This window comes from Calypte anna, chromosome 8 (genome assembly GCF_003957555.1).
Source record: "Calypte anna isolate BGI_N300 chromosome 8, bCalAnn1_v1.p, whole genome shotgun sequence".
NCBI classification, from domain to species: domain Eukaryota; kingdom Metazoa; phylum Chordata; class Aves; order Apodiformes; family Trochilidae; genus Calypte; species Calypte anna.
The window spans coordinates 24247757-24274643 of record NC_044254.1 but is presented as its reverse complement, the minus strand read 5'-3'; the positions used below and the strand labels follow the sequence as shown (position 1 = coordinate 24274643).

Sequence of the window (26887 nt, the reverse complement as noted above, 5' to 3'; positions counted from 1 at the left end):
GATTTTGAGATAGTTTCAGGCATGGGCAGGGTTTGCTGTTCAGCAGTGCTGTGCCCACTCCTTGCACAGACCCTCAGTATATTTGGTTCTCCTGTGTAATGAATAGAACATTACTTTCTGGCAGGTAAGGCTGTAAGAGCTTTTATATTCCAGGTGCTGTAAGGTCAGCTTTTCTGCAGCTTGTATCTAAGGTCCAAAGGAGAGCAACCAGGCTGGTGAAGGGACTCGAGCACAGACCCTATGAGGAGAGGCTGAGAGAGCTGGGGTTGTTCAGCCTAAAGAAGAGGAGGCTCAGGGGAGACCTCATCACTCTCTACAACTCCCTGAAAGGAGGGTGTAGCCAGGTGGGGGTTGGGCTCTTTCGCCAAACGACTTTCAACAAGACAAGAGGGCACGGTCTTAAGTTGTGCCAGGGGAGGTTTAGGTTAGATATTAGAAAGAATTTCTTTACGGAGAGGGTGATCAGACACTGGAATGGGCTGCCCAGGGAAGTGGTGGATTCTCTGTCCCTGGAGATATTTAAAAAGAGACTGGATGTGGCACTCAGTGCCATGGTCTAGCAACTGCAACAGTGGTTCATGGGTTGGACTCGATGATCTCTGAGGTCCCTTCCAACCCAGCCAATTCTATGATTCTATGATAAGGTTGGGTATAGACAATTGGGTATGATTTAGTCTTGCTGAATATCCAGTTCTCAGCATTGCCACTCATAAGGGAAACAACTTTGGTAATCACAGTTCAGGAATACCAAGGATGACGTATTACTTGGCCAAAATACAGAGAAATTAAAAAAAAAAAACAAACCATGTGCTTTATGTTTGTAAACACATAAAATAGTGATTTGAAAATGTTATTAGGACTGTGGTCTTGGTGTAACATTCTCTGGTGACACTAAAGCCAGTTTTTGACCTATCTGAAGATGGCTGGAGTTTGCATGGGCAGCATTAGTCCCTCGTAATCTTGGTAACAACCATAATCAGTTACAACATTGTTGTTAGAGGCATTACGACCTTTTTCACTTTGCATTGCTTTGCCAGATAATATTTATGATGAGACTCACCTGTCTCTTGTCACCTGTACTCTTGATGGAAGGTGGTTGGCCTTGGTAGGCCCCATATTTTGTTTAGAATCATAGAATCATAGAATTGGCTGGGTTGGAAGAGACCTCAGAGATCATCAAGTCCAACCCTTGATCCACTGTTGCGGTTGCTAGACCATGGCACTGAGTGCCACATCCAGTCTCTTTTTAAATATCTCCAGGGATGGAGAATCCACTACTTCCCTGGGCAGCCCATTCCAATGTCTGATCACCCTCTCTGTAAAGAAATTCTTTCTAATATCCAACCTAAACCTCCCCTGGCACAACTTGAGACCGTGCTCTCTTGTCTTGTTGAAAGTCGTCTGGCAAAAGAGACCAACCCCCACCTGGCTCTAGATCTAACCTCCACCTTTACTCTAGATCCCATAGAGAATGGTTCTGACTGTTATTATCCTGTTCCTAATTTGTTTGGAGTGGTGCCATGGACTTGAGTTTTCCTTATTGTGCTATTATTAAAGGCCAATGTTGGTGATATTTGTGAGGACTTGTTCACAAATCATAGAATGCGCTGAGTTAGAAGGGACCCATCAAGTCCAACTCCTGTCCCTGTGTTGGGCACCCCAAGAATCACACCTGAGAGTGTCATCCAGACTCAGGCAGCCTTGGTGCCAGAACTGCTTACACTGCTCAGCTACCCTCTGAGTGAAAAACTTATTCTTTATATCCAACCTAAATTCCCCCCAGCACATCTCCCTACCATTCCCTCGGGTCGTGCCGTTGGTCACTAGAGAGCAGAGGTCAGTGCCTGCTCCTCCTCCTTCCCTGGTGAGGAAGCAGTGAGCTGGGATGAGCTTTCCCTTCAGTCCCCTCCAGGCTGAGCTGACCAAGTGCCTTTAGCTGCTCCTCATGTGGCATTCCCTCTAAACCCTTCACCAACCTCATAACCCTCCTCTGGACGCTCTCCAGTAGCTCCATGTCCTTTCTGTACTGTGAGGCCCCAAGCTGCACATAGGACTCAAGACTGAGCTGCAGCAGTGCAGAGTAAAGTGTGACAGTCACCTCCCTGCTCTGACCAGACTTTTTTTTTTAAATTAATTTTAATTTGGATGATACCTACTCTGCTTGCAGAGCTAACATCGATGGCCTGGGTTTTTTTAGCAGAAACATTGTCAGAGCCTTCTCTCTGACAGGAGTCAGAGCTGAAGCACCATTACAACAGATACTTGCATTTATTCTGTACTCTGGATGGCACTTGATGGCTTGTGGAACACCGTCAAGCCAGCAGTGTTCCTGCACGAGAACAAAAGGTGTGAGGTGAACTAGGACCTCGATGACAGACAGGCTCAAATCCAGTGCACTGAACTCAAGCCCACACATGAACCTTACTACCAAAGGCAATCTACCTGCAGCCTTTGGATTAATTCCTTGGATTCTTTTAAAAGGATAAAAGATCATTATTAATCCATGTGGCTTACATCTGTTTCATTCCTATCTGAGCACTCGCAGGTCTTCTATATGACAGAATATAGTTCCTTGCCACCTAGCATGTGAAAAAAAAAACCCTAGGGAAGGGAAGTGCATATTAGGGTGAGCCAGCTGTTTCCCATGAACTAAAAATGGCCATTCTGCACTTGGATTTTTATCGTGTATTAGTTGCCATGTGTTAGCTAACATAAGCTTATTGCACTCTAAAGTAAATTCCCGCAATTTCAGTTTACCTCCTCTCTCCCAGCTGCTGCATGTAGTAATTGTCTCTCAGTGCTTTACTGCTCCTTTTCCTGTGCCTTTCCCACTAGTACCTTGAGAAATTGTAACCAAAAACAAATAATGAATTTATTTTAAAAGTATGAAACTTAACATGGTTCCTAAATCCATTATGAACTCTTCTGAAGAATTAAATTTATGTTGGGGGCCAAATAATCAGCTTCAGGACAGCAAACAATTGTTCAGTTTATTCTGCATTAAATTCTGATCTCTTATCTCTTGAGATGTTCAGTAGGTACATGAAAAGAATTTTAACAGAGTAGATGTTGAAAAGGATTAAAAGATAGAGAAGAACAGTAGAGGATATAAAAATGTAATGCATTATATTTGTCTATATATATAAATCCAGCGCAGAGTCTGGAAAATTTCTATAATTGAGAAATACTCATGAAAAACTGATACTTATATACTAAATAAATTTCATTAAATATATGAAAGCATCACAGAAGCATATATTTTAATTTTTAAGCATAGGTGCAGTAATGACTGCCACCAGGACAGTATCAGGACCGTGTAGATCCCTTGGAAACATCCACAAAGTAAAAAAGCACATTTAGCAGCCACCCCATTACAAAACACTTGAAAGAGCTTTCCCTACCAAGGGCTTCCAGGGAATTGCAGGGTTCCAGCATAGAATTCTTTGGACCCCTGAATGGCACAGAATAGTTATTCTTGCTTGGCATTGCACTTCAGGTTTGAAATTTCAAATCCCAGGAGACCTGACTCAGCCATTCATCTCTCTCAAATAAAAATGCACTTTTATCATATATATCATAGATTGGGTTCCTTCAGGCTGAGTGTTTCTCTGTGTAATTACACAATATTGATGCACATCCATGAGGACAACCATTAGGAACAAACAGGACAAAATATCCATGAAATGTAAAATTAAAAAAAGATATATTTTTTGAGGAGTGAAATGAGCTGATGCTTCCCCTTGTGCCCTTGCATGGGCACAAATTGATCCAAGTTTGGTAATCACAGTGTCTCAGGTTCCCTATCTGTTATCTCAGCATAACTTGTTGATTATTTGTCGTGCACAGAATGAGGGGAGACACTATTTGACCTTTCCAGACTTGCTGTATTTTAATTTTTCTTAAGCTTTGAAATGACACAGAAAAACCCAAGAGGTGATATTATTTTTGTAAAGAACATCTGAAGCTACACCAGGCATGTTCTGAACACATTAAAGATACTGTCCTGACACAAGAAATTTACGATCTGCTTTTAGATATTTTGTAACTAATGAGAGCAATAAATGCTGGGAGAAAGAGAGGATCAAGGTTACAATAACAGGATTATAGCATTCCTCCACTATGCATGCACATTTTTTTAAAACTCACTTCAATTTTGCTGCCTCAGTCTAGGCTTCGGTTTTTCATTTTGGCTCCCTTGTTTTCTTTATCAGATTTAATTTTCTGTCTGAATCCACCAGACCATAACATCCTGGTTAAAAGCTCTGACCAGACTTTTTTTTTTTTTTTAATTAATTTTAATTTGGATGATACCTACTCTGCTTGCAGAGCTAACATCGATGGCCTGGGGTTTTTTAGCAGAAACATTGTCAGAGCCTTCTCTCTGACAGGAGTCAGAGCTGAAGCACCATCACAACAGATACTTGCATTTATTCTGTACTCTAGTACTGCAGTACTTTAGGGAAAGTGCTAAAAAATAAGTAGAATCATAGAATCATAGAATTGGTTGGGTTGGAAGGGACCTCAGAGATCATCGAGTCCAACCCTTGAACCACCCTTGCGGTTGCTAGACCATGGCACTGAGTGCCACATCCAGTCTCTTTTGAAATATCTCCAGGGATGGAGAATCCACTACTTCCCTGGGCAGCCCATTCCAATGCCGGATCACTCTCTCCGTAAAGAAATTCTTTCTAATATCAAACCTAAACTTCCCCTGACACAACTTGAGACCCTGCCCTCTTGTCTTGCTGAGAGTTGCCTGGGAAAAGAGACCAACCCCCCCCTGGCTCCAACCTCCTTTCAGGGAGTTGTAGAGAGTGATGAGGTCTCCCCTGAGCCTCCTCTTCTCCAGGCTGAACACCCCCAGCTCCCTCAGCCTCTCCTCATAGGATCTGTGCTCAAGTCCCTTCACCAGCCCAGTTGCCCTCCTTTGGACCTGCTCCAGGAAAGTAATTATGATTTCTGCATAATCACACTTGGATTTTTGAATCTGCACTTTGAAGAACCATACCATGCAGTATTCCCTGCATGTGGTGTGTGAAACACTTGCAAACTAACTCATGTTACTACTTTTATCTTCTTATTCTCCTCCAGCCTTAACAGTTACTTAAAAATGGTTTGTGAAAAAAATCCATAATGCACCTAACTGCCTTTTTTGTCATGTACAGAAAAGGGTGAGTTTTGCTAATTTTTTTTTTAACACTTTGAAAATATCAGGATTATAAAATTGGATTTTTATTGATTTTCTTGGGAGATTTTTTGGGGTTTGACAGGTATGTATTGACAGTGGCCACCTCTAGTTGAATCAAAATTATTGAATGTGTAATACAAATCATTCCATCTTCAACATATTTGAATTACAGTCATGTAAAGTGATCAGAAATCTTTTCTCCTTTCAGTCTGTGCTCTTTTGGCATTATGCTTTCTCACATTCTTTAGTTACCACAGTCTTGTGGGCTGCAGACAAAAGATAAACAAAAAATGGAATATCTAATGGTTTGAGAACAAGGAGAGATAAACAAGTCAAACACACTGAATTTCTTATAGATTATAAATAAATAGAAAAACGGCACAAATGCGTATTTAGAAAAACAGCTTATTTCTCAATATTTTAATGAAGGCAGTTGTCAGTCACATTGGTTTTTATTTAAATTTACCTAAGCTGATGAATCATAACTGAATTATTGCCTAATCTTCCTGGTTTGGGCCAGCATTTAATTTTTATTTCTGTTGCCTCAGTTTATTTAAGAGTCCATTCCAGAACCCAGAAGTAACACAGGGAAAAGAAGGAGCCTGCTTCAAGTCACTTCCAGCCCAGCACAAGCAGTGGATCTAAGAGACAGAGTAAGACCAGACTGTTCCCCATGACAGACACTAATCCTGGCACACAGCTGACTCTTCATTACCATTCCATCAGCAGACATCACAGCATAGGAGATTTTTAGGGAGGGATTTAAAGAAGGAAAATTAGGTGAGTGGGAGTGAGAAGCAGCAGTGAGGGAAAGCATGAAGGTGCTGGTTTGAAAATGTAACAAGTAGAGAGTTCTTACTGAATGAAACGTGTGGGGGGAAGACGTTGATTTCCCTATCAGATATTAAAAGATGATAGGGTGGGAATAAGCTGTAAAGAGCCACAAAAATGAAGCAGCTTTTGCTTGCTGAGATGCTGAAGGGGGTGGGGGATACATTGAAATAAGGAATGTGGATAAAACAATGCTCATGACGATAAGCAAGACAGTGGTTTTTTTTCCAGTGGTGTTCTGTTATTCTTTGTTGTTTTGTGATGTCCAAAATTAGATTATTAGCTCTGGAAGGGCAGGGAATAAAGGTGTTTTTGGAATAACAAGCACCCCAACATATTTTCAGGTGTTCTAAAAATGCAGACATAAAAATGAGCAACTGCTTCCCCCGAGTACCATTTTCCTTCTTCTTCAGCCCTTATTCTTCAAGTTACACCATTCAGTTATCTTTCTATTTTCAAAAGAATTTTCTATATGAACTTTCCAGTTCTCTCTTGTCAAATTATCTTACTGTTTTTGGAAAGACTGCAAATCATCTATATTTAACACCATTTCAGCTTGGTGATGTGACTATATCATAGCATTAAACTCAGACTAAAAAAATGAGTGTGGCATTTCTAGGTTTTTCAAGTGTGTTAGCTCAGAAGAGCTAATTTGAGTGGGAAAAGTGCTCTCCCCCAGATGTCTTGGATTTCAGTAGACCTTCTTGCAGGTGTTTGAGTTAATAGAACAGCAGTTAGAAGCAAAATGTATTAGTATTTGTGGTCACCATGGAAGAGACTCACAGTGAAATGTGAATAAGGTCATCTGAAGATCTGATATGAAAGGTTTCTCCACAGGCACTTAATTCTTAGAAATTTACAGATGAAAAATGCTATATGAGTATTAATAGAGAGGAATGAAATATAGATGAGGGGACACTAAAGCTGGAATAGCAAGTAGAACAAAGGGAATAAGGGAATATAGGGACATGATAAGAAACCAGACTAGAGCTGCAGACTTGCACAGGAGAAGAAAAAAAAAAAAAAAAAAAGAAAGTTGAGATAAAGGAACAACGAGGTAAGAGGTAAGTAATACGAGAAATTATTTGAAGGAGGGCTGGGCTGGGAAATGGCTATCAGGGAGCCTAAAAGAAAGGGGCTGTACCAGGATAAAGGATGACCAGAAGCAAAAAAACTGTCCTAGCAACTGCTACAGATAGGGTCACGTTTTCATAGAAAAAGAGAAAGCCAGACTTGGCAACAGACTAGAAAAGGAAAGAGGAAAAGAATCCATCAGGTTTTCTTAGCAGACAGACAGGTAGGAGGTACTGTAGTGCACATACACGGAGAGATTCCAGGAGAGAATATTTTTGTCTGTTAATCCTGAATTGGTGCTGCTGATGTTTCCCAATGGATGTGCAAGAACATGCAATATAAACAATGTGCCAGAAGATCTGAATGGATGAAAGATCAGAGGACAAGCACCATGCTCTGAAGAGTGATGTCCCAGGATCATGTGCCCATCAATGAACAAGAAGGAGAAGAGGGCCTGGGTGATCTGCTAGCCTGGAGAAAGTCAAAGGCAGAAGATGTGAGTGTGTGTACTCACTGTAGTTCACTGACAGACAAGTCAGCCTTTGTAGTACACTTGTGACCCCCTATAGTTTATGCAGACTGCAGAGGGAAAAGTCTAGAAAATATTGTCCAAAGGTTGGATCTAGATGACCCTTGCTGAGCAAAGAACAGTATCCAGACTCCAGTAGTTTCACAAGGGTGCATATTCTGCCCCCCTCACAAAGCCCCCTTAGCACATCAGTTTAGACAGGTATTTCATCAAGTCACTGGCACAGGAAGGTAATAATGAATTGTCTTATATAATCCTGAAGGAAGATACTGAAAATGCAGAAGATGGAAGGAAAGAGGGCTTCATGCCACCAAAAGAGAAACAGCTTAGGAAGAGAAACCACAGAAATAGGCACTGCAAAAATAACCAGAGAACTATGAACTGAAAGAATGAATGAATGACTGAAAGCCAGGGAAAAAGGAAGCAACTGACTGGATGGAAAAGTTTAAGCATGTAGAACTTGCAGGTATTAGCCACGTGAGTCTTTTTAAGAAGAACTGACCTGGAGCAGAGAAGGCACATACCAGATAGGAAGACATAAAGATAAAATTATGTTTAAAGGACAGAGGTTTAGATGGAGAAAGACACAATTTTACCTGCCTTGATTTTTAAGCTTGGAGTGTTTCACTGAAGTTGTTGGACACTAGGAAGTGGTTACAATAATTTACAACCTATAAGGAAGCAAAGACCTGAGTGTTTACACAGCCCATAAACACAGCCCTGCCTGTCTCCATTTTGCATGCATACTCCCAGTTTTACAGCCACCCAGCTCGGGGTGCATTCAGCTCCAAGTCTGCCTATGTGAATAAATGACTCTAGGCCTTGATGCTTGCACTTGTAGGACTGTGCTTGTCCCATGGCCAGCCTGGCTTCTGACAGCTTGGAGTTTGTGCTGAGGGTGTCCAAGGAAGCTTCTGACTCTGAGTCTTGCATTAGTGAGACACGCATGATCAGACCCAACCTGCTGAGTCTCCCGGGGGACACACACATCATTAGCCCCTTTGCACCAAAACTTCAGTGCTGTATTTGCCACATGGTGAGTGTCACCCAGAGGGCCTGCAAACCCCACACAGAAACCTTCCCGTCCCCAGGAAGCATCACTGTGTTTGCCATATGGTCAGGCTCACCTGCTAGGGCTGGGAAAAGAAGACAGACGGGCAATACGAGCACATAACGAAGCCCCCCGCTGGGCTGCCTTAAGAATTATTTTTTTTTTATATTAAAATAATAAAAGTTGACATAACTGCCACATGATCAGCCTCACCTGCTGAGTTTTGGGGCAGGTGTGGCAGTCACGCACACTTGAATTTGCCACTTCTGCCCGCAGGCTCCCTCTTCATAACGCCTGTTCCCCACCTCAGCGGAGCAGGGGGATGCTCTCCCTCCCTTCCCCAAGCATCCCAGCCGTCCCCTCCGATCTCCCCGGGCTGCGAGGCTGTGCGTGCTCCCTGACCGAAGCAGAGGGGGACATGCCGCCCCTCCATAGCCAACCCCTCCTCTTCGGAGCTCTGTGACTGCCACAGGGCCGGACCCGACGCTCCGCGGGCCCAGGTGAGGGCTCAGGTACGCGGCTACTGCCGCCTCCTCCAGGGCGCTGTTACGGTAATTGCCGAGGTGGAGACAATCACAGGGGAGAAGCTAACAACCCCCTCCCGCCTTCCCCTGGGCAAACACCGCTTGTAAACACCCGCAGCCAGCGGCACTGCGGCTGAGCCACCCGCCCGGGGCTCTCCTCACGCACGGCAGTTCCCGCCCCTCACGCAGCGCCCGCTCCCCTCACGCACGGCCGCCCCCCCCGCCATCATCCGGGCGGCCGCCGGCCTGGGCGACGATGGGAGCGGACGCTCTGCTCCCTCCCCTCCTTCTCCTCCTTCCCATTCCCATCTCGCTCAGGCTCCCCGGGCTATGCTCTCCCCCCTCCCCGCACCCCCACACTGTGCTGCCATGTCGGGCTGCGGAAGGGGGGAGCGAGGAGGAGGGGGGGGTGCAGGAGTCCCCTGTGCGTGACGTGTGTTGCCATGGCGACGCCGAGGCAGCGTCTCCCTCCGTGTATGGGGGGGGATGGAGAGGGGGGGGGATGACAACAAATATGGCGGAGAGGAGCAGGACGGCAGAGACGGGTCAGTGGCAGCCGCAGTCGCCTGGGCGGGGGGAGAGGGGAAGAGCCCCCCCTTCTCCAGGGGCTTCTGGCAATGGAGGGGGCGTGACTCGCAGGGGAGTGCAGGGGACGGAGCCCTTCCCTCAGGGGACAGGGAGGGAAGCGCCTCTTGGCCGAGGGCACTGAGGTGGAGCAGGGGCCGCGGGGCAGAGGCCCCATCCCAGGGAAGGTGCGGAGGAGGGAAGGAACCTCCCTTGGGGGATGAAGGAGCATCATCTCCCGGAGGATGAAGGAGCATCAACCCCTACGGGGTGAAGGAGCATCATCCCCTGGGGGGTGAAGGAGTATCATCCCGCGGGAGAGGTGCAGGCGGGGAGTTGCCCCTTCAGGCAGGGAGAGGGGAAGAGCCCTGTCCGAGGCGGGATCGCCCCAGTGTGGGGAGAAAGGCGAGAGGGTGAGAGCCCTGCTCAACCAGCAACCAAAATGTGTGGGAGAGCCCATGCTGTGCAGGGGAAAGCGGCCGCTGGTGTGGGGCAGCCCGCGCTGCACCATCCTCCCCGCGCAGGGGGTGATGGTGGTGAAGAGCAGAGCATAAAGCTGGGGCAGAGGAGTTCCGCTCCTGCAAAGAAACTAAAACCTGCTTAATTTACAATGAAAAAAAATAAAGTGAAGACACAGGGATGTAACTGAAAGGGCAGCACAAGGTTGGTTGCTTGGGACCTCACCTGACCTGTCCTGGGAGGTGTGAAGGACCCGGAGGATGGAGAGGGGCAGCAAACACCTCATGTCACACCTGCCTTATTCTGGGAGGGTCTCTTTAAGGAAGGTGGCAAATAATATTCTTCCTGTTCAGGATATATTAACAGTGTTTCTCTTAACTGTATGTGTGAAGATAAGTTTGTTGGTGAAACTGAAGTTTTGTGTTTCTCTGTCAGGATCCTCTAGGGACAGGGGTTTTTGGTATTGTAACAAAGTACAGGTAAGGTCTTATCCAGCCCACGTGGAAACAAAAGCCCCCCAAATAAGTTAGGTAAATTAGAGACACATTTGGAGGATGAAACAAAGATAATGACAGGTTTGCTAAGTATTTAATTTCCCAGAGCATCATACATAAATTATCTGTTTTCCTGGACTGAAAGTTCATTTTTCTAGCCTGCTGTGCTAGCTGCTGTGCATCTGCTTTTCAGCCTCAGAATTGGCTCCAAATGAAGATGTGTTATCCATAGGAATGCCTCAAACCTGTGGAAGGTATGAGATTCAGCAAGACAGTTTAGGTAAGGTGCTTCAAACCCAGATCAGTGGTGTTATTCCAGTTCAGTAACAAAACCAGCTTCTCTAATGAAAGTTTAGGACCAGGTCAACATGAGCACAGAATGCCTGTATTTGCTAATTTTTTGACCCATAAACCACATGAAAGTATTTAGCTTTTTGGACATGAATCTAGCTGAAATTTCACTGTTTATCTCTTTCTTCCCAGGTTACTCTTCCTCTGTTACTATCAGAAAACTTGCTTTCAGAGGCCTGAATGATCAAAGGGTGCAGGTTATCTCTGAGTTCTCTTATAGTTTTTGTATCTCAGGCAGCTGAATACCAGCCTGGATTGACAGTTCTAATATGTGTTATTCCACAGTATTCATTTTTTGGATATTAATGGTTCTGATATTTGATTGAGTCATCATCACTGAAATCATAGTGAAAGCAAAACAAGCATTTACTCCCAGTACAGAACAACATACAAATGGATGTCTTTAGACCAAAGATCCTTGTTATCAGAACAAACAGATTTCCCAGCTGAATATGGAGTTTTTCATGCTTACCTGGTATGATAGATACCCTGCAGTGTGATGTTAAGAAACATTTCATATAAAGAATATGAAGAATTTTTAAAGCATTCACAGCCAGGCTGACCTGGCTTCAGGTGGGAGAGCTTCAAACCACTGCTGAGTGCTGAAGCCCAACTCCAGTTTGAGTAGGAAGTAACATTTCTAAAATATCATTGAGATAATTATTTCAGAGATCTGCATGTGGAGGACCTGATAGAATAGCTGTGTAAATTCTGCAGGGTTTTCTAATTGATTTTCATGTCATAGTGGCTGAGCTGTACTCTGTGAAAAGATAGCTTTTGATTATTCTTTCAAAAAAGAGTAGGTTTTTTTTTTTAATATTTCATCACATATGGTAAGAAAATATTCTAGTATAAGGAACACACTGCTTTCTTTCAGGTGACCTTTATTATTAAATAAAAACCCAAAGTAAAGAAGGCAATTTGTGTTTAGATATAGGCCTTTTGGATAACTAGAATTTTTTTTCACTGGTTTTATCATGAATAAATTTAAAATGGGAGATACCAGCTGATTACTTTTAACAATAATATTTAATCATGGGCTTTAAAATAACACTGTACATAAGTGGTATTTTTGGTCTTCCAGGCAATTTTAATTTCTTCAATTGAACTGTCCTTTCTAAAATGATTTCTAAAATTATTTCTACATCTTCAAGTGTATATAAACAATATAGCTTGATTCCTCATGTACACTGCTAGCTTGTAAACTGAGCTGAATTCCAGTGTTTGGGAAAAGACACTGAGGTCTTCTTGCTGAAATAGATCTGCCCACTGTATCCTCCTGTCAACATAATGAGATCTCAAAAGCCAGTGGAAAACTGTAAGGCTATAGGGCCCAGACTTGCAGATGTTCACACGCCATAAAGAGCTATTTACAGTTGTTTATAAACTGCTGCAGGATGTATTTGTAAACAAATTTAAATGGCATTTTGTTCAGCAAACACATTTGTAGCAGGAGGAGCCATTCTTGCTCCTGAAGCTCGACGAGCTGCTGGTCTCTTCCAGGACTCCAGCCACCACACAGCGCTTCCAGGGTAGAAGTGTAGCAGGAAGAGCCTTTCTTGCTCCAGAGGCTCGACGAGCTGCTGGCCTCTCCATGCCTCACACCAGAGTGAGCTGAGCTGCCTCTGTGGGTGTGTGTCCCACCTTTATTGGCCTCCTGATCTTGCTCATGCCCAATCCTGTCCTAATCAGGCACAGGTGGACTCACACCCACTCACTGGCAACTCAAGGCACCTGGTTTATCTTGTTTCTCTACACACATTTGCCAGAACCTTTTGATACCATCAGTACATTTTAGCTTAAGCAGTTTGAAGGCCAGGGGATATTACAGAAGGTTTGTTGGTAAATTTGAAGCACTCTGTAAAACCATGAACTACTTCAGGTTTTGCTGCTTATGTTGAAATATTAATGGGAGTGATATATAGAAATTAACTATAGTCACCACAGAAAAATAATAATCATTATCTCCTGTTGCCTGTAGACTGAAACTCAACTAATTTCCAGCTTCTGCAGTTATCTAGTGGAAGCAATCCTCACTAGAAGAATCCACTGAAGAAGAACTACTGCTGGTATATTTTTGGTACTTAGAGCTTTGATCATATTTCTCTTACATAATTTCCCATATAAGGAGACCTGAGAAATACTAATGAAGGCTTTATACAGCCAGCAGATATAATTTCAGAAAACAAAAGAAACAGAAATACGCCGGGTATCCCAGTTGCCACTTCTTAATGGTTTACCATAGCCCAACCATATTTCAAACAGTTTCTTTCTTTGACAAATAATCAAAGCTTTTGAAAGTTACTTACCTCCAGCCTCCCAACGTTTTTTCTGCCAGTGAAGTTCAAAGCACCCTATTAATTATTACCACCTCTGAGAGGAGGTTTTTGAATTTGTAAAAAGTAAAACGAGACATACTGAGAATTTTAATAGGTTTTATTCTGAAATCTGTAGAACAGAAATTTCTGCAAGTTTCTTTGGTGTTGCTGTCGCTGTATTTAGAAGGCAAAAGTCTTGTGCAAAAAAAAACCAGATCAACTTCAGGATGGGTTCATATGGCCCACATGGCATTTCTGGTTGTTAAAGTTGAGCTTCATAGATACAGTGCTCATTAAAACAGTTTCCTGTGTTAAAATGTAACTGGTTTGATGCCCTCATGGGGCCATTAACAGGGCTGGGAACCTTAGATCTGCAACACAAACTTTCCAAACAGGACACCTAACAAAAGCAGCTGTTGTCTTTTACAGAAGAAATGGACAACTTGTCTACACTCAGAATTTTTCTGTCCTCTTCTTCCTCTTCCTTCCACCAACACCTGTTAGGGACAAAAACATTGTACCCGAGGTAAGAAATTCTTCCAGGACCAAGTTTTTTTCTATATAATAGAGATAAACCATTTTACAGAGAATGAAGGGTTGGTTATGGGTACACATCTATGTGTCCCATATCCCAGCTCCCCACAACTCATCATTTTCTTTACATTGCCACAGAGGCCAAGCCTGTTATTTCAGAAACGATATATGGTTTAACCTCAGATTTTTAAATATGGGTTTGTTTGTTTGGTTGGTTTTTAAAATAATTTTACTACCTGTATGCCAGAATGGTTTGGAAGTCTCTGCTCAGCCGAAGTATTAATAACAAAAATCTTAATTTTGTCACAGGCTGTGCAAATTCAGAGATGTAGACTTAAGTATTATATCTAGGGCTCTGATCCCACAAATGTTTGGCTCAGAGTTTGATGCATATGTGGGGACAGTAATGGTTGGTTCTGTTTTAGGGAAAGTGATGTATTCAGGTTAGAGAGCAGAACATACACAGCCTGATACATTTGTACTACACCCCTGTTCACTCAGTATGGATAACGGCCTGATTCTAAAGCTTAGAAAAGGGGATGGGAGAAGAAAGAATTTGCCTTAAATTATTATTATTATTATTATTATTACTCTTATTACTATTAAATAAATAAGCTATCTCACTGTATTTCACTTATGTGCTAATTTGTAGAGCTATTTACTTAGCAGTGGAACTCACAATCAGGAGTGAAACCCAGCAAGATTGATGAAACACACAGTTTCATAACCACCTTGACAAATGTGTTGGATTTCAGTCTCCTCAAAAGCAAGCAGAACGTTGGTTCCCATGAATCACCAGAGCAGAGCAGCTGGAATCCATTCCAAAGCAAGCCCAGCTGGATTCATTACAGGTCTAGTGATGGATTTTCACTTGCAATAAATGGCAAAGTTACCATGTGATGACAGTAAACTCTAAAGCTGGGTAACACCTGTCAGGTGACTGTCATGTTTTCATACATACAGAGTGCAGGTGAGATGCTGTGATCACTTGATTAATGAAAGATTCCTCAAATGACCTATACAAACCCAAAGGCTGCCACATCATCTCAGGGGAATTCCATGTAAAACAGGAATGTGAGAGAAACTTCCCTCTGTTCTACTCACCTATAGCCATGGTCTGTAGTACTGCAGAATAAGAAATGTTTTGTAGTTACACAGCATCCCAGTGTCTCTGCTTGTTATTTTATTTCTAAGCAGTGCAAATAATCAGTAAGTTGGTCTTGGAGCTCTCTGTATGGAAGGTGCCTTGTAGGTAGGTTTGGCTTGTGTTCTGAATATTCCAAATACTTTGTGTGCATTTCATATTCCTATAAATATTGCATCAACACTTCCTTAGCTAAAAAAAACCTGCTGAATAGGGTGTATGAGTAGTGTTCTCTGTGGTTAAATTCCTGTTGTTAGGTTGCTGATGCAAGAGAGTTAATTAATCAAATTTGCTTTGCTGACATTTTGATGTCAGAAACTTCTGACACAATATTTAAATCCTTTGCCATGCAGCACTTTGTGAACAAAATCCAGCACTGCAATGATCTAACTGTTTGACATGAAATACTAGATCATGTTAAAGTGTTTCTTAACTAAAGAGTAAATTCAGTAATCTGAGTGGGCAGGTTTTGGGTGGAAGAAATTCTCAGTGGCTTAAAATACTATAGGATTTGGAATGGACTGTTCAAGGGGAAAGTGCTGTTCTCCACTAAGAAGTTAAAGGAGTTGTTTCAATGAGTAATTATAATTATGGGAGTAATTAATAGTGTAATTGATTTCAGCAACCTCAGGGAATAAATTATTCCAGTAGTAGTACTAAAATCCCCCAATTATTTTAGTAGTCAAGAAGATTTTAAATCCAAAATGAAGAAATTATCTGTGTCTGAAGCTGTTGACCTAAATTAACAGAGAGATGCCTACCTGTAAACAAAGACTGAACAGGTAACCCTATAACTTTAAATAACTTTAAATAACTTTAAATAACACATATTCAAGAGCTAAGAAAATACAGAAGTTCAGCCCACGAAGGATTCATGAATTATGGTGGGTAATGCACAGGATGGAAATTGCCAGGGAACTTTTGTTGCCCAATTTTCACTGCCACAATCTGTAGCAGTTTTAGCAGTGTTACCTCTTCCAGTCCTCTGTGAAGCAGAGGGGCTTGGAGAGGGAGGTGATGCTGTGCAAAACTCCTGCAGCATTTCCCCATGGGATTTCAGGGTCTGGGGTGGAAAGCCTGGTTTCCTATAGATAAAGGCTCATGAGCAGCATAAAGATGTCAGTGGTTCAGTCAGGAATTGAATTCACATCTCTAGGTTTACTCAGTGATAATTAAATATGTCTGTTCCTTTGGGCAGGTGCATCGACACAAAGCAGATCCACAGCAGCCCTCACACTTTAAATGCTGGAAAATCAAAATACCTCTGAATCCTGGGGATGGTGTAGTCCCACAGCTGGCCCGTGTTGAGCCTCACCGGGCTGATTGTTTTTGAGCTCAGTAGCAATTATTTACTCTTTTCTCTGCTAGTTGGGGATGTATGTGATGCATATTTGTGTTTACAGTTTCTCTGTTTTATGCTTTTGCTTGGTCTGGTTTTTGTTTAAAGAATTTTTGCTACTATAGCAACTGTTGCATCGTGTGATATCTTTGATATTATCAAGATGCCAAATACTTGTTGAAGAATAAATCTGTATATCAGATGAAATTTATTGATTCTTAGAACGTTTTTAAGTAAACGTTTTCAGTTAACATATGTGGCACTGCTATTTTTTTCAGTAATTTTTAGATATTTCTGGTTAGGAGTGTTTTAGTGGATAGGTTAGAGATGATTAGTAAAAAGAGTAATGGATATTAAATTGTTCTGCCTTAGTGAATTCAAAGCATTAATTGGTTGGTTTTTTTTATTTTCATGAGGAAAAAATGTTCACTATTTTTGGACATTTTGGGTTTCACTAAAATGACAGAAAACATTCCATTGCTGTTTGCCTCTGACAGGAAGGTCTGTCTTTGGAAATGGCCCACCCTGAGATAATAAACAAGGATGCTTGAAGTAAAACTTGAAGTTATGTGTTTAGGTTAAAGAAACAAGTATTACAAATAAAACCAATACAAGCCAGCACAAGTTGACTTATTTAACTTATTTACTTTTCTTGTAAATTCATAAGACAAAGGCAGGGAGTGAGGAATCGTTGTTCAGAGCTGTATTTCTCTGCCAGACCTTGTCTTCAGTTCAATGTTCTTGACTAGATTTTGGAAAAGGGCCCAAACTGCCCTTGGATTGATAATTGTATCTCTATCTGGATCTCAGTTTTTTGAGTGGACCAGACTGGGGATTTCTCATCATCCTTTCACTCTTGATCAGCCAGTAAGCTGATGGGTTGGCTTATATTTGTATTTTTTTGTTCCTGCTTATCTTTAGGCTGCCTGCTGTCTGCTCAGTCTCAGTGCTTATGCAAAGTGCCCTGTGTGGTTCCACCACATCTTTTTGCAGGGACTCGATGTGACATCTTCAGTCATCATCTGGCTTTGACATGTTTACATATAAAACCAAGACTTCTTCCTCTCTCAGCTTTGACTGAGAGCTAGAGCAAATCAGTTTGCATATGTAGATCTAAAGAAGTAAGAGGTATTTAGGTGTACTTATGCCTTCTAACCCAAAATAAAAAGTTAATGGTGCATGAGTCAGTAACTTGTGCCATAAATGTGAGAAAAAATAAACCATACAAGAAATGTCAATGTTTTTTTCCTATTTTTGTAACCTACCACAGGCTTTTTTGAGGTGCATAACAGTGAGGCTGCAGTTTGTTTTTCCAGAATTCTTTCAGAACCTTTGCAAAGCTCAGAATTTACCTGATAATATCTGCTAAGCTTGTCTTTTATTTTGAATGTTTTCTTGGATATGAATATCTTCTTGCAGTTCTGAGACAGCCTCTTGACAACCAGTCTGTTGGTCAAACTGTAGGAGGAATGAAATGGGAGAGAACAATCACTTCAAAGATGCTTTATTTCAAATGTGGTTTCTAAATAACAAAGCAGCATTCCTATTTTTTAGAACTAGACCAAGCTGCTTCAGAATGGTGTCTGTGATAATCAACATTTTTTTTTGTTGTTGTTCTTCCTGATCTTTAAAATAGGTAAAGGTGACAGTATGGGCACAGTACCTAAATGTCAGGCAGCAAATGTGGTTGGAACCATGCTGGGTATTCTCCCAAATCCTGGGATTTGTAGTCTTAACATAATTTCTTCCAATTTGTTTTCAGATCACAGTGACTGTGAATTAAGTGCTTTCCAGGCTGACAGCATTCTCTGCATTATGTTTAACTTCTCAGGGTCATGCCCAATCTTTGTAGCAGGGTACATGACTCTGAAGATCAGAATGAGAGTTGTGTTTTCTTATTTTTCTTATCATTTTTTTAACTAGAGGAACTGTAATTCCTGCCTCCCTGTAGGATTTTCAGAACTTTTAGAGTTTTAGGATTTTATATTCATGGCTGACAACAGAAAAAAACCCAAGTCTTCCTGAGTATCAGTGTTGCTGAAGCCTAGGGACAATGACATAAAAGTTTTTATGTAAAGAAAAAAAATAAAATCAAAGAATGGGAGAACATAATCAGCTGTTAAGACTACAGATTCCTACAAATGCAGTCAGAAAAGAGTTTTGTGACTATTTGCAGAACTATTTGCAGTTTTCTGGTTGCTGGAGAAGACAGTGTTAGTGGCATATCCTCTGTAAGTGTTACTTGTCCAAAATTTGAGTGGAGCAATGTTCATCCAGAGACTCCAGGAGCTAATAGGAGTTGCTGGTGGTCTTCTGGATTCATTTTGCTTTAACAGACCTGAGAGTTCACATTAATTTCTCTACATGGATTTATAATAACAACACTGCTCAAGGCTTGTGAAACTCTTTGCTAGGATGCCTGGAAACTTTCCTTGGACCCTGGATGATGGGAATCTGGCTCTTAGATCTTTGCACCATAGAAATTTTCAGTATCAAAATATATCCTATTTTTTTTTCTAAAACAAGAATCCCACAACAGGATGAGAGGCATCTCAATGATATTTTTAATATTTAAAAAAACAATTCAGCAAATTTCCCTTGCAGTGATTTCATTCTTTCATGTTACCTTCCCTTTCTAATTGGCTATCCTCGTCAGGCAATAAGTCTTATAATAAAAAAATGATGCAGGTTTTCCAGGCAAATTTGCTTCATATTTTTCTGTGTCTCTTTTAATGCAGCTCTGCTCTCCTACCTAATGCAGCATGAGGATAGCTGCTGGCTGCCAGCTCCAGAGATTCCAAAGTTTGTCACAGCTGGAAGCTGAACTCATTGTTTGCCTAATTCAAAGAGTAACTATTATTTTCTAAAGATGTAACTTCCTCTAGAAACTGCAGTTTTTAAAGCAAATCTGTCTGAATTTACATGATGTTTACTGCAGCAAATGCTTTTTGAATTGTTGCCTAAATGAAAAAAGTGTTGGCTTTGCCCTTTGGACTTAAGAACAGCAAGAAGTTCTGAATGTTTCCAAACTCTTCTTCTGCTCCCAGTCCCCTGTAATTGATTCTATTCATTTTTCACTAGCTTGATGTGAAATATATCCATGTACCCATAGTGATGAGTGTTGATAAAATAAGACTCTGTCTGGGCTTTATTTTAAATTCTTACATACTTACAGAGATTTCAGACACCTACACATTTTATACCTCATAGAAAATTACCATTAAAGTTTAACACTCTGGTAAAAGTAACTCCTAGGGATTTGCTGGAGACCCCAGGAGTTTAAGCTATAAAGAGTTAGCACAAAATAGCTACGTCTTCCAACCTATCAGGAAAATAATTGACAAAATAAGACCTGCAGGCTGAAAAAAAAGTCTTTACTAAGTTACTTTTGCTTGTCTTCTCTAACCTTTCTTTTTTTTTCCAAAGGAGAATCCCATCTCCTTGAGTGTAATGTGCAGGATGTACTTCACTTCATGCTCCTCTTTCCCATTTTTCAGCCTGCAGTACAGTTTCCCTGCCCTGCCTGTGGCTTTGCCTTCAGCCAGAAGAGCTGACTGAGGGCTCCCCAGCTATGAGCCCAGCAGCTCTTTCTTGGCCAGAGGACTTAGGGCCCAGCAGAGCAATCCCTTTGCTTTGGAGATGGTGCTGAGCAGTTTCTGCAGAGTTTCTGTGCGTGCTGCACAACCTTTCTGCTGAAGGGTCTTCGGTGAGGAGATTGGATTGACAGGAAGCTGAACATGAGCCAACAGTGTGCCGAGGTAGCCAAGAAGGCCAATGGCATCCTGGCCTGTATCCAGAACAGCGTGGCCAGCAGGTCCAAGGAAGTGATTCTGCCCCTGTACTCAGCACTGGTGAGGCCACAGCTTGAGTTCTGTGTCCAGTTCTGGGCCCCTCAGCTCAGGAAGGATATCGAGGTCCTGGAGCGGGTCCAAAGGAGGGCAACTGGGCTGGTAAAGGGACTCGAGCACAGACCCTATGAGGAGAGGGTGAGGGAGCTGGGGGTGTTCAGGCTGGAGAAGAGGAGGCTCAGAGGAGACCTCATCACTCTCTACAACTCCCTGAAAGGAGGTTGGAGCCAGGGGGGGGTTGGTCTCTTTTCCCAGGCAACTCTCAGCAAGACAAGAGGGCAGGGTCTTAAGTTGTGCCAGGGGAGGTTTAGGTTGGATATTAGAAAGAATTTCTTTACAGAGAGGGTGATCAGACATTGGAATGGGCTGCCCAGGGAAGTAGTGGATTCTCCGTGTCTGGAGATATTTCAAAAGAGACTGGATGTGGCACTCAGTGCCATGGGCTGGGAACTGCAGCAGTAGTGGATCAAGGGTTGGACTTGATGATCTCTGAGGTCCCTTCCAACCCAGCCAGTTCTATGATTCTATGATTCTATGATTCTATGATTCTATGATTCTCATCCCATCTCACAGCCATGCAGGCTTAGTTTTGGCCACCAGTCTGTCCTTCCCTTTATCACCCAAGGAGAACATGCCAGAAGGGGCAGGATGCTCTTGTGATGTATCATAACATGGTGTTCCTGCAGTTTGGTGTGTTTAGAGCTTAACTGAGGGTAACTCACAATATAACATCTGTAATTTCTGAATATTCACAGTGCTGTGTAATAAAGAATATGCAAGGACAGATTAATATTATGTGTAATGTATATAATATATGTATGTGTATATATATATGTTATATATGTAATGTATGTAACATGTATATATATGTATATATAATGTATATAATATATAATATATATAATACATAATAGTATAGAAATATATGTATATATAATGCATATATAATGCAAGGGTTGGACTCGATGATCTCTGAGGTCCCTTCCAACCCAGCCAATTCTATGATTCTATGATTCTATATAATATTAATATATATAAATATATTAATATATAATATATATAAATATATATATAATGTAACATATATGTATATAGATATATCTTATGCATATATGATGTATATAATATAATGTAAGTCACAAAAATATGTGACTTACAGACTACTTGATGATTTTTATTCTTTTTCCTGAATGGCTACACTAAGCCAGGAGAAGCAATTGGAAACTTTTTGCTGGGACAGTGTTACCTGACAGCTCCCTTCTGCTCCATGTGAAGCCTCCATTGGGAGGTGTTATGGTTATGTCAGGGGGAAGGGGGAGGTAGCTCTGTCCTCTGCTTGCTTTTCCCACACTGTCTTGTGGTGGCATTATTAAGAATGTAATCTTCTCTCCTTTCTTTATCTAAGCAGTGTTTCCCAGCTGCTCTGTAAGCATCACAAGAAGCTGATTATTTTAGCAAAGACTTCCACAGGAGTTCAGTCTTTTTAATGCTCTGGCTCAGCTGATTCTCTGCCTTCTCTTCTGTTGCTTTGCTCCCTGGCAGCTCCTGCACTCCTGGGGGAGATCTGAAGGTTTTCTCTGAAAATTTCTTTGTAGTCTTGGTTCCCTGAGCTGGGTTACAAAGGATTGACTTGAGTGCCTGCAGCAGGTACAGGGGGGCTCTCAATCCAAGTGGCACTGAACTGAAACTGAGGGTGCAATTTTCTTGCAGCTGCTGTTCTGAATTATAGGGTGTGAGGTGCAAGGGGATCAAGATGATGGCCATACAGATCCACAGATGGCCCCTCTAGGCCTAAGTGTGCCTCTGGTGCTACCAGCCTTGAAGCAAATTGTATCAGCATGCTGGTAAAAAAATCTAGCTAAAAAATATCATAAATTACAATTTTATATTTAAAGAAAGGGGTTTAAATGCTGCAGGTTGCTGTTTCTGGGTAATTAGTCAGTGTAAAACAAATAACCTCAAGGTTGCAAGCAATGATTTTGCTAAAAAATAATAGCATGCCTCACTTAATATCTTTGGATATGAAACTTCTGGAAATTAAAACTTTTTGGATTATGATAAAGAAAGAAAAGGTCTACATTAATCTTTGTTCTATTCTAGTACTTCTCAAAGAGTGTAAGTTTCAAATTTATTCTCTGGGAAGACTGGGGATTTATATCCCAAGTGTTGACCTGGATATACATATATTTTATTGTGGAATTTATATACCTCTAAAAATATGGGTATGTAATAGAAAGGCTGACAGCCCCTTTAACTGTGGTGTCACTAATACGTAATTTGTTACCTCAGCTGAGGTGTTTTGCCTCAAGAGGTGGAATACATTTATGTATGGAAAGGTCAGTTTTAATTAATAAGCTGTTTTCATCATTCAGGGCCAGTATGAATTGCTTGTAACATTTGTGTGAAATAGTTTTCGATATAAAAATAAAACAAATTGAGCTTTATGTCACATTCATCATCTCCTGAAACCCATTTAAATGTCAAAAAATCAGTACAGACCAAAAGTCTATTTCTGAAAGCCTTAGTAGCCCTATTTATCAGGGTGAAATAAGATATTATCATCCCATTATTCTATCACATGCCTTCTGCACTTGAAGGCATACACATTTCTTCTAGTTTTTTGTAACACAGAAAATAGTTTTTCTACTGTTAAATGTCTGTTGTCCAGACAGTAACTAGTGAAAAAAATGTTGAGCCCATGTCAGCAGAATGTACACTTATTTGTTGGGGGTTTTTTTCACTATAATATAATACTAAAGTGCAAGATAATATGCAAATGTTAACTTACTTTCTTGTACATTTCTCAAGGGAAAAAAAAACCCACTGTGTTCTTCTATCCATCCTATCTGGAAACAGTTCTTTTGCATACTGTAATTTGTTAAACATCATAATTTGACTGGAAGGACAATTTATGCCCTTGTATATTTTGTTAAGAAAACCCCACATTTAATTTTTTTTTCTTTATTAAAGTTCTTTTTCTGAGTTTTTGTTTCCTAGGCAAGTAAGGCTCAAGTAATCAAATAATGCCCTCATGAGTCTCTCCCTTCTAATAATTTTCAAATTTCAAGTAGGTGTGGGATTTAACAGTCTGAAAGGTTCTAAGTTCATTTAAGATGCATTAAAATAGGCAGAGGGGTAGAGGAAAATGATCCCATTAATGGGATAGTGGGGAAGATGTTGCTGAGGAGTCAGCAGAATCAATGCAGAATGAATATTTTGGAGAGCTCCAGTCCAAAGAAGTGGATCCAGTTGGACCTCAGATTCTTGCATCTGAGTGTTCAGGACATGGATGTGAAAGGAACCAGGCTCTGTGGTTTGTTACTTACAGAAGCTTCAACATATGATGGCAAAATTACATCCAAATTCTTAAATAAACTTTGAAAAGAAAGGATTCATTTAATAGTGTTTGTGGGTTCTATGGTGCAAATTTCATGGTGTATAGAAAACCATGGGGGAATATCCCTTTTATTTTTAAAATATTTTTCTGGATTATGCTCATGGCTTTTTTGTTTGTTTGTTTGTTTTTTACTGCACCAGGGAATGCCATGGCAAGTGATGAAATCATAGGAGGGAATGTGAGCAAATACGTTGTTCTCCCAGCTGGTTATTGTGGACAGCCTAAAAAAGGACATCTTATATTTGATGCCTGTTTTGAAAGTGGTAAGTGGTTTTTTCCAGCATAATTTCTTGTTACAGCATTCTCATTTTATTAACATTTTTAAATATATAACCCAGATTTAGAAAAACTGTCTTAATTCTAGACATGACTTGCATTAAATACTGCTGACCTCAGTGGTTCACTTGTCTGAGTCCCACATAAAATCAAACTGTTCAAATATAAAAAAAGGTTGTGAAGTTTTTCCTTACCAACAACGTAGATTTCATCAGCTCTGTCTTTTACCACAGGTGGATAAATAACTGATTTTTATTCTGTTATCATACACAGTATTTGTGGGCTGCTAATCAAAGATGTAGTATGAAAAATATGTTATTTTAAAATTTAATTTGTAAGTTTTCCAGGGTAGTTCCTCATAAAGTTCCAAGCCCATCCTTGCCCAGTTGGAAGATTTTACAAACATGTATGTGCTGTCTTGAAATACTTGTCTTTGTATTTCTTGTGGCCTATTTCTGTTCTACAGAAGCTAATGAAGCTTCTGCCTCTGTTGTCAGGAGTGAAAAAAATAACTTTTGGTAGGTACTGCATATAAAAAGAGAAATTATTTTTACAAGAGTTAATGTGGGAAAATAACTAAAGAAGAATATCTATAATTTAATTTTTTGTGTCATATATATATATGTCTCCAGATTTTTAGCTTAATTGTATTATTAGTGGCCTACAGACCTACAGAACTCTGTTAAAACTGGCTGTACCAAAGGCATTTGGTAGGGTAAACTCTAGTTTTTAGCATGGTTTATGTGAGAGGTGCTGGTAATGGCAAAACTGCTCCAGTGTCTTGTAAAATTACTGTTTTATGAAGTTATGTCCCTTGGGCTGCCAGTTCCTAGATAAATATTGAGTTATTTAAATAATTGGATTGCATTATATAGAAGGTATAAGTGAAGCAGTGATTAATAAAGAGTGTCTTATTTTTAAGGAACGTCTCTGAAGGTTCAGACAATAGTTATGTGTGTTTAAAAATACTTCAGATGCTATTTTGTAATGACAGTCATTATTGTATTAAATAGTGTTGACAGGTATGAATTTGTTTGAGACAGAGAGGTGGGTTTTCATGGAGTCTGAAAACCAATGTTTTCTTTGCTGTTTTGAGGTGCCTTGCACTCAAAAAATCATAAAAAAATGGAACTGAAATGGGCACTGAGATTTCTTTTAAGTCCATTCTGTTGTTGGGAGACAAAACATATTATTTTTTGCTATTCCTGAAAGATATTTATCTGCCCTTTCCACTGACTTTCAGTGAGCAAAGTTGCAGTGAGAAAGCAAGCAATCCATTCTAATGCTGCAATTTGCTCAATATGAAAAGCATTTTCTTGCTAGTTATAAATGTGCTTACAAAAATGCATTAATTCTTGCCTATACTCACAGAAAATCATTCCTTTCTTATTTGACTTAAGGGAAAGCTGCAATCATATCTTTCCTTGGCCTTTCCCTCTTCAGGTTAGCCAACTGCTTTTTTTTTTTTTTTCCAGTTGTTCCTTAATTATCTCCTTTTCCAAGTTTTCTGTAATTTTTATTTCTTCTGATCTTTCTCCAGCTGTTCCATGTCTTTCTTGACAGGCAGTGGTCCCAGGTGAACATGATGCTCAGGGAAGCTGATGCTATTACACAGAGTTTAGTGCACACCATGCCTCTTAATCTCTTTACTTCCATGATGTGACAGCCCAGTCCAGATCTCAAGTTTATGATCCCTTAAATGCTTTGCAGAAGAGCTACCTAACCAGTTTGTAGCTTGCACTAAACTTACCTTTAATGAATGCAATAAAAGGGAAAGAATCATTGCTGTAAAATAAATACAGTCATTGCAGATGCAGAATGCTGGTTGAACCCTTTGTATTATAAATGACAGGCAGAGCAGTGAAGGAGAGAGAGAATTACCAGCTTGCCAGTATTACAGGAATTGGAATTATGTCTCTTTCCCATAGTTCAAGCTAGTGTTCTAGTTGGAATCTTCCTTCTTATCTTTCTTAATATTTAGGAAGGTATTCAACAAAAATAACATTTTCACCTTAATTTAGCATTAACATAAAAGAAACGGGTGAAAATTCTGATTTCTTGCATTTTGCAATAGCTTTTGGGTAACATCAGTTTTCACAAGAAACATGAGCTAATTTCTGGGAAGAACTGAAGCAGTTATATATGCATAGAGCCAATTTAAAGGAAATAAATGTCACATTTGAAATGTATACATTTTCCTATTATTCATTGATGCATTAAATTATTAACACATTTTCAGTTTAGCTGCAAGGCAGTCCTGTACCAATCTTCACCTCTCATCCTAACTGTTCTGGCACAACTTGGAATTTTGCAGAATACAGTGCTTCAGGGAAAAGGATGGATTCATTCTGCCTATACAAAGCCCTTGCTGAGTGAGTCAGGCCCAGATTTAGATGTGAAAATGTTCTTCAGGGAATCTGGCATCTTCAAATTGCTGAACTGGTATTTCAGCCATTTTATTCTGTTTGGATCTGAATGAGTTTAAAGTTGAGTTTAGCCACTTGTAGCCCTCCTGTCTTGGGCTGGCTTAGTGGATGTTATTTCTGATGGCATCAGTTTGGCCTTTTCTGTGTTGTGGCTTAGATTTGTTTTTATTTGCTTACTCAGGTTTTTCCTGTAACATCTTTTTGGAGATGGTAGCTCCAGTCCTAGAAAACATTTTTTTTTTCTTTTTTTTTTTCTGGGAACTGACATAACTTATGTAACATAATAATTAAATAGTTGTTACCTCATGCAGAAGCAAAGCCACTGCAGTTGTAGCTCTGCTTCTGCATGAGGTAACAATTATTTAATTTATTAATTTTACATGATACTACATGCAAAGCCTTTCACATGTCTTTTGCAAAGTGGTCAAAGAAAACATAAAGCAAATGTCTCAATCCTTAAAAAGAGCCCAGTATTTTTATGGCAGTGGTACCAAACCAACCCTTAGCAGAGTGCCAGCTGAGGTGTTTCTGCTGCTTGTG

The 26887-nt window shown here is 40.6% G+C and overlaps 1 protein-coding gene across 1 annotated transcript in view; it reads left to right on the top strand.

The window, feature by feature from the left end:
- The first annotated feature begins 9727 nt into the window (after positions 1 to 9727).
- The window catches only part of LOC103528584 (BEN domain-containing protein 5), a 571072-nt gene continuing 553912 nt past the window's right edge, over positions 9728 to 26887 (top strand). The window contains exons 1-2 of the mRNA XM_030455433.1: positions 9728 to 9742; positions 23786 to 23908. Of these exons, the coding sequence (XP_030311293.1) occupies positions 23794 to 23908 (115 nt within the window). The 5' untranslated portion in view covers positions 9728 to 9742; positions 23786 to 23793. The remainder of the gene's footprint in view (positions 9743 to 23785; positions 23909 to 26887) is intronic.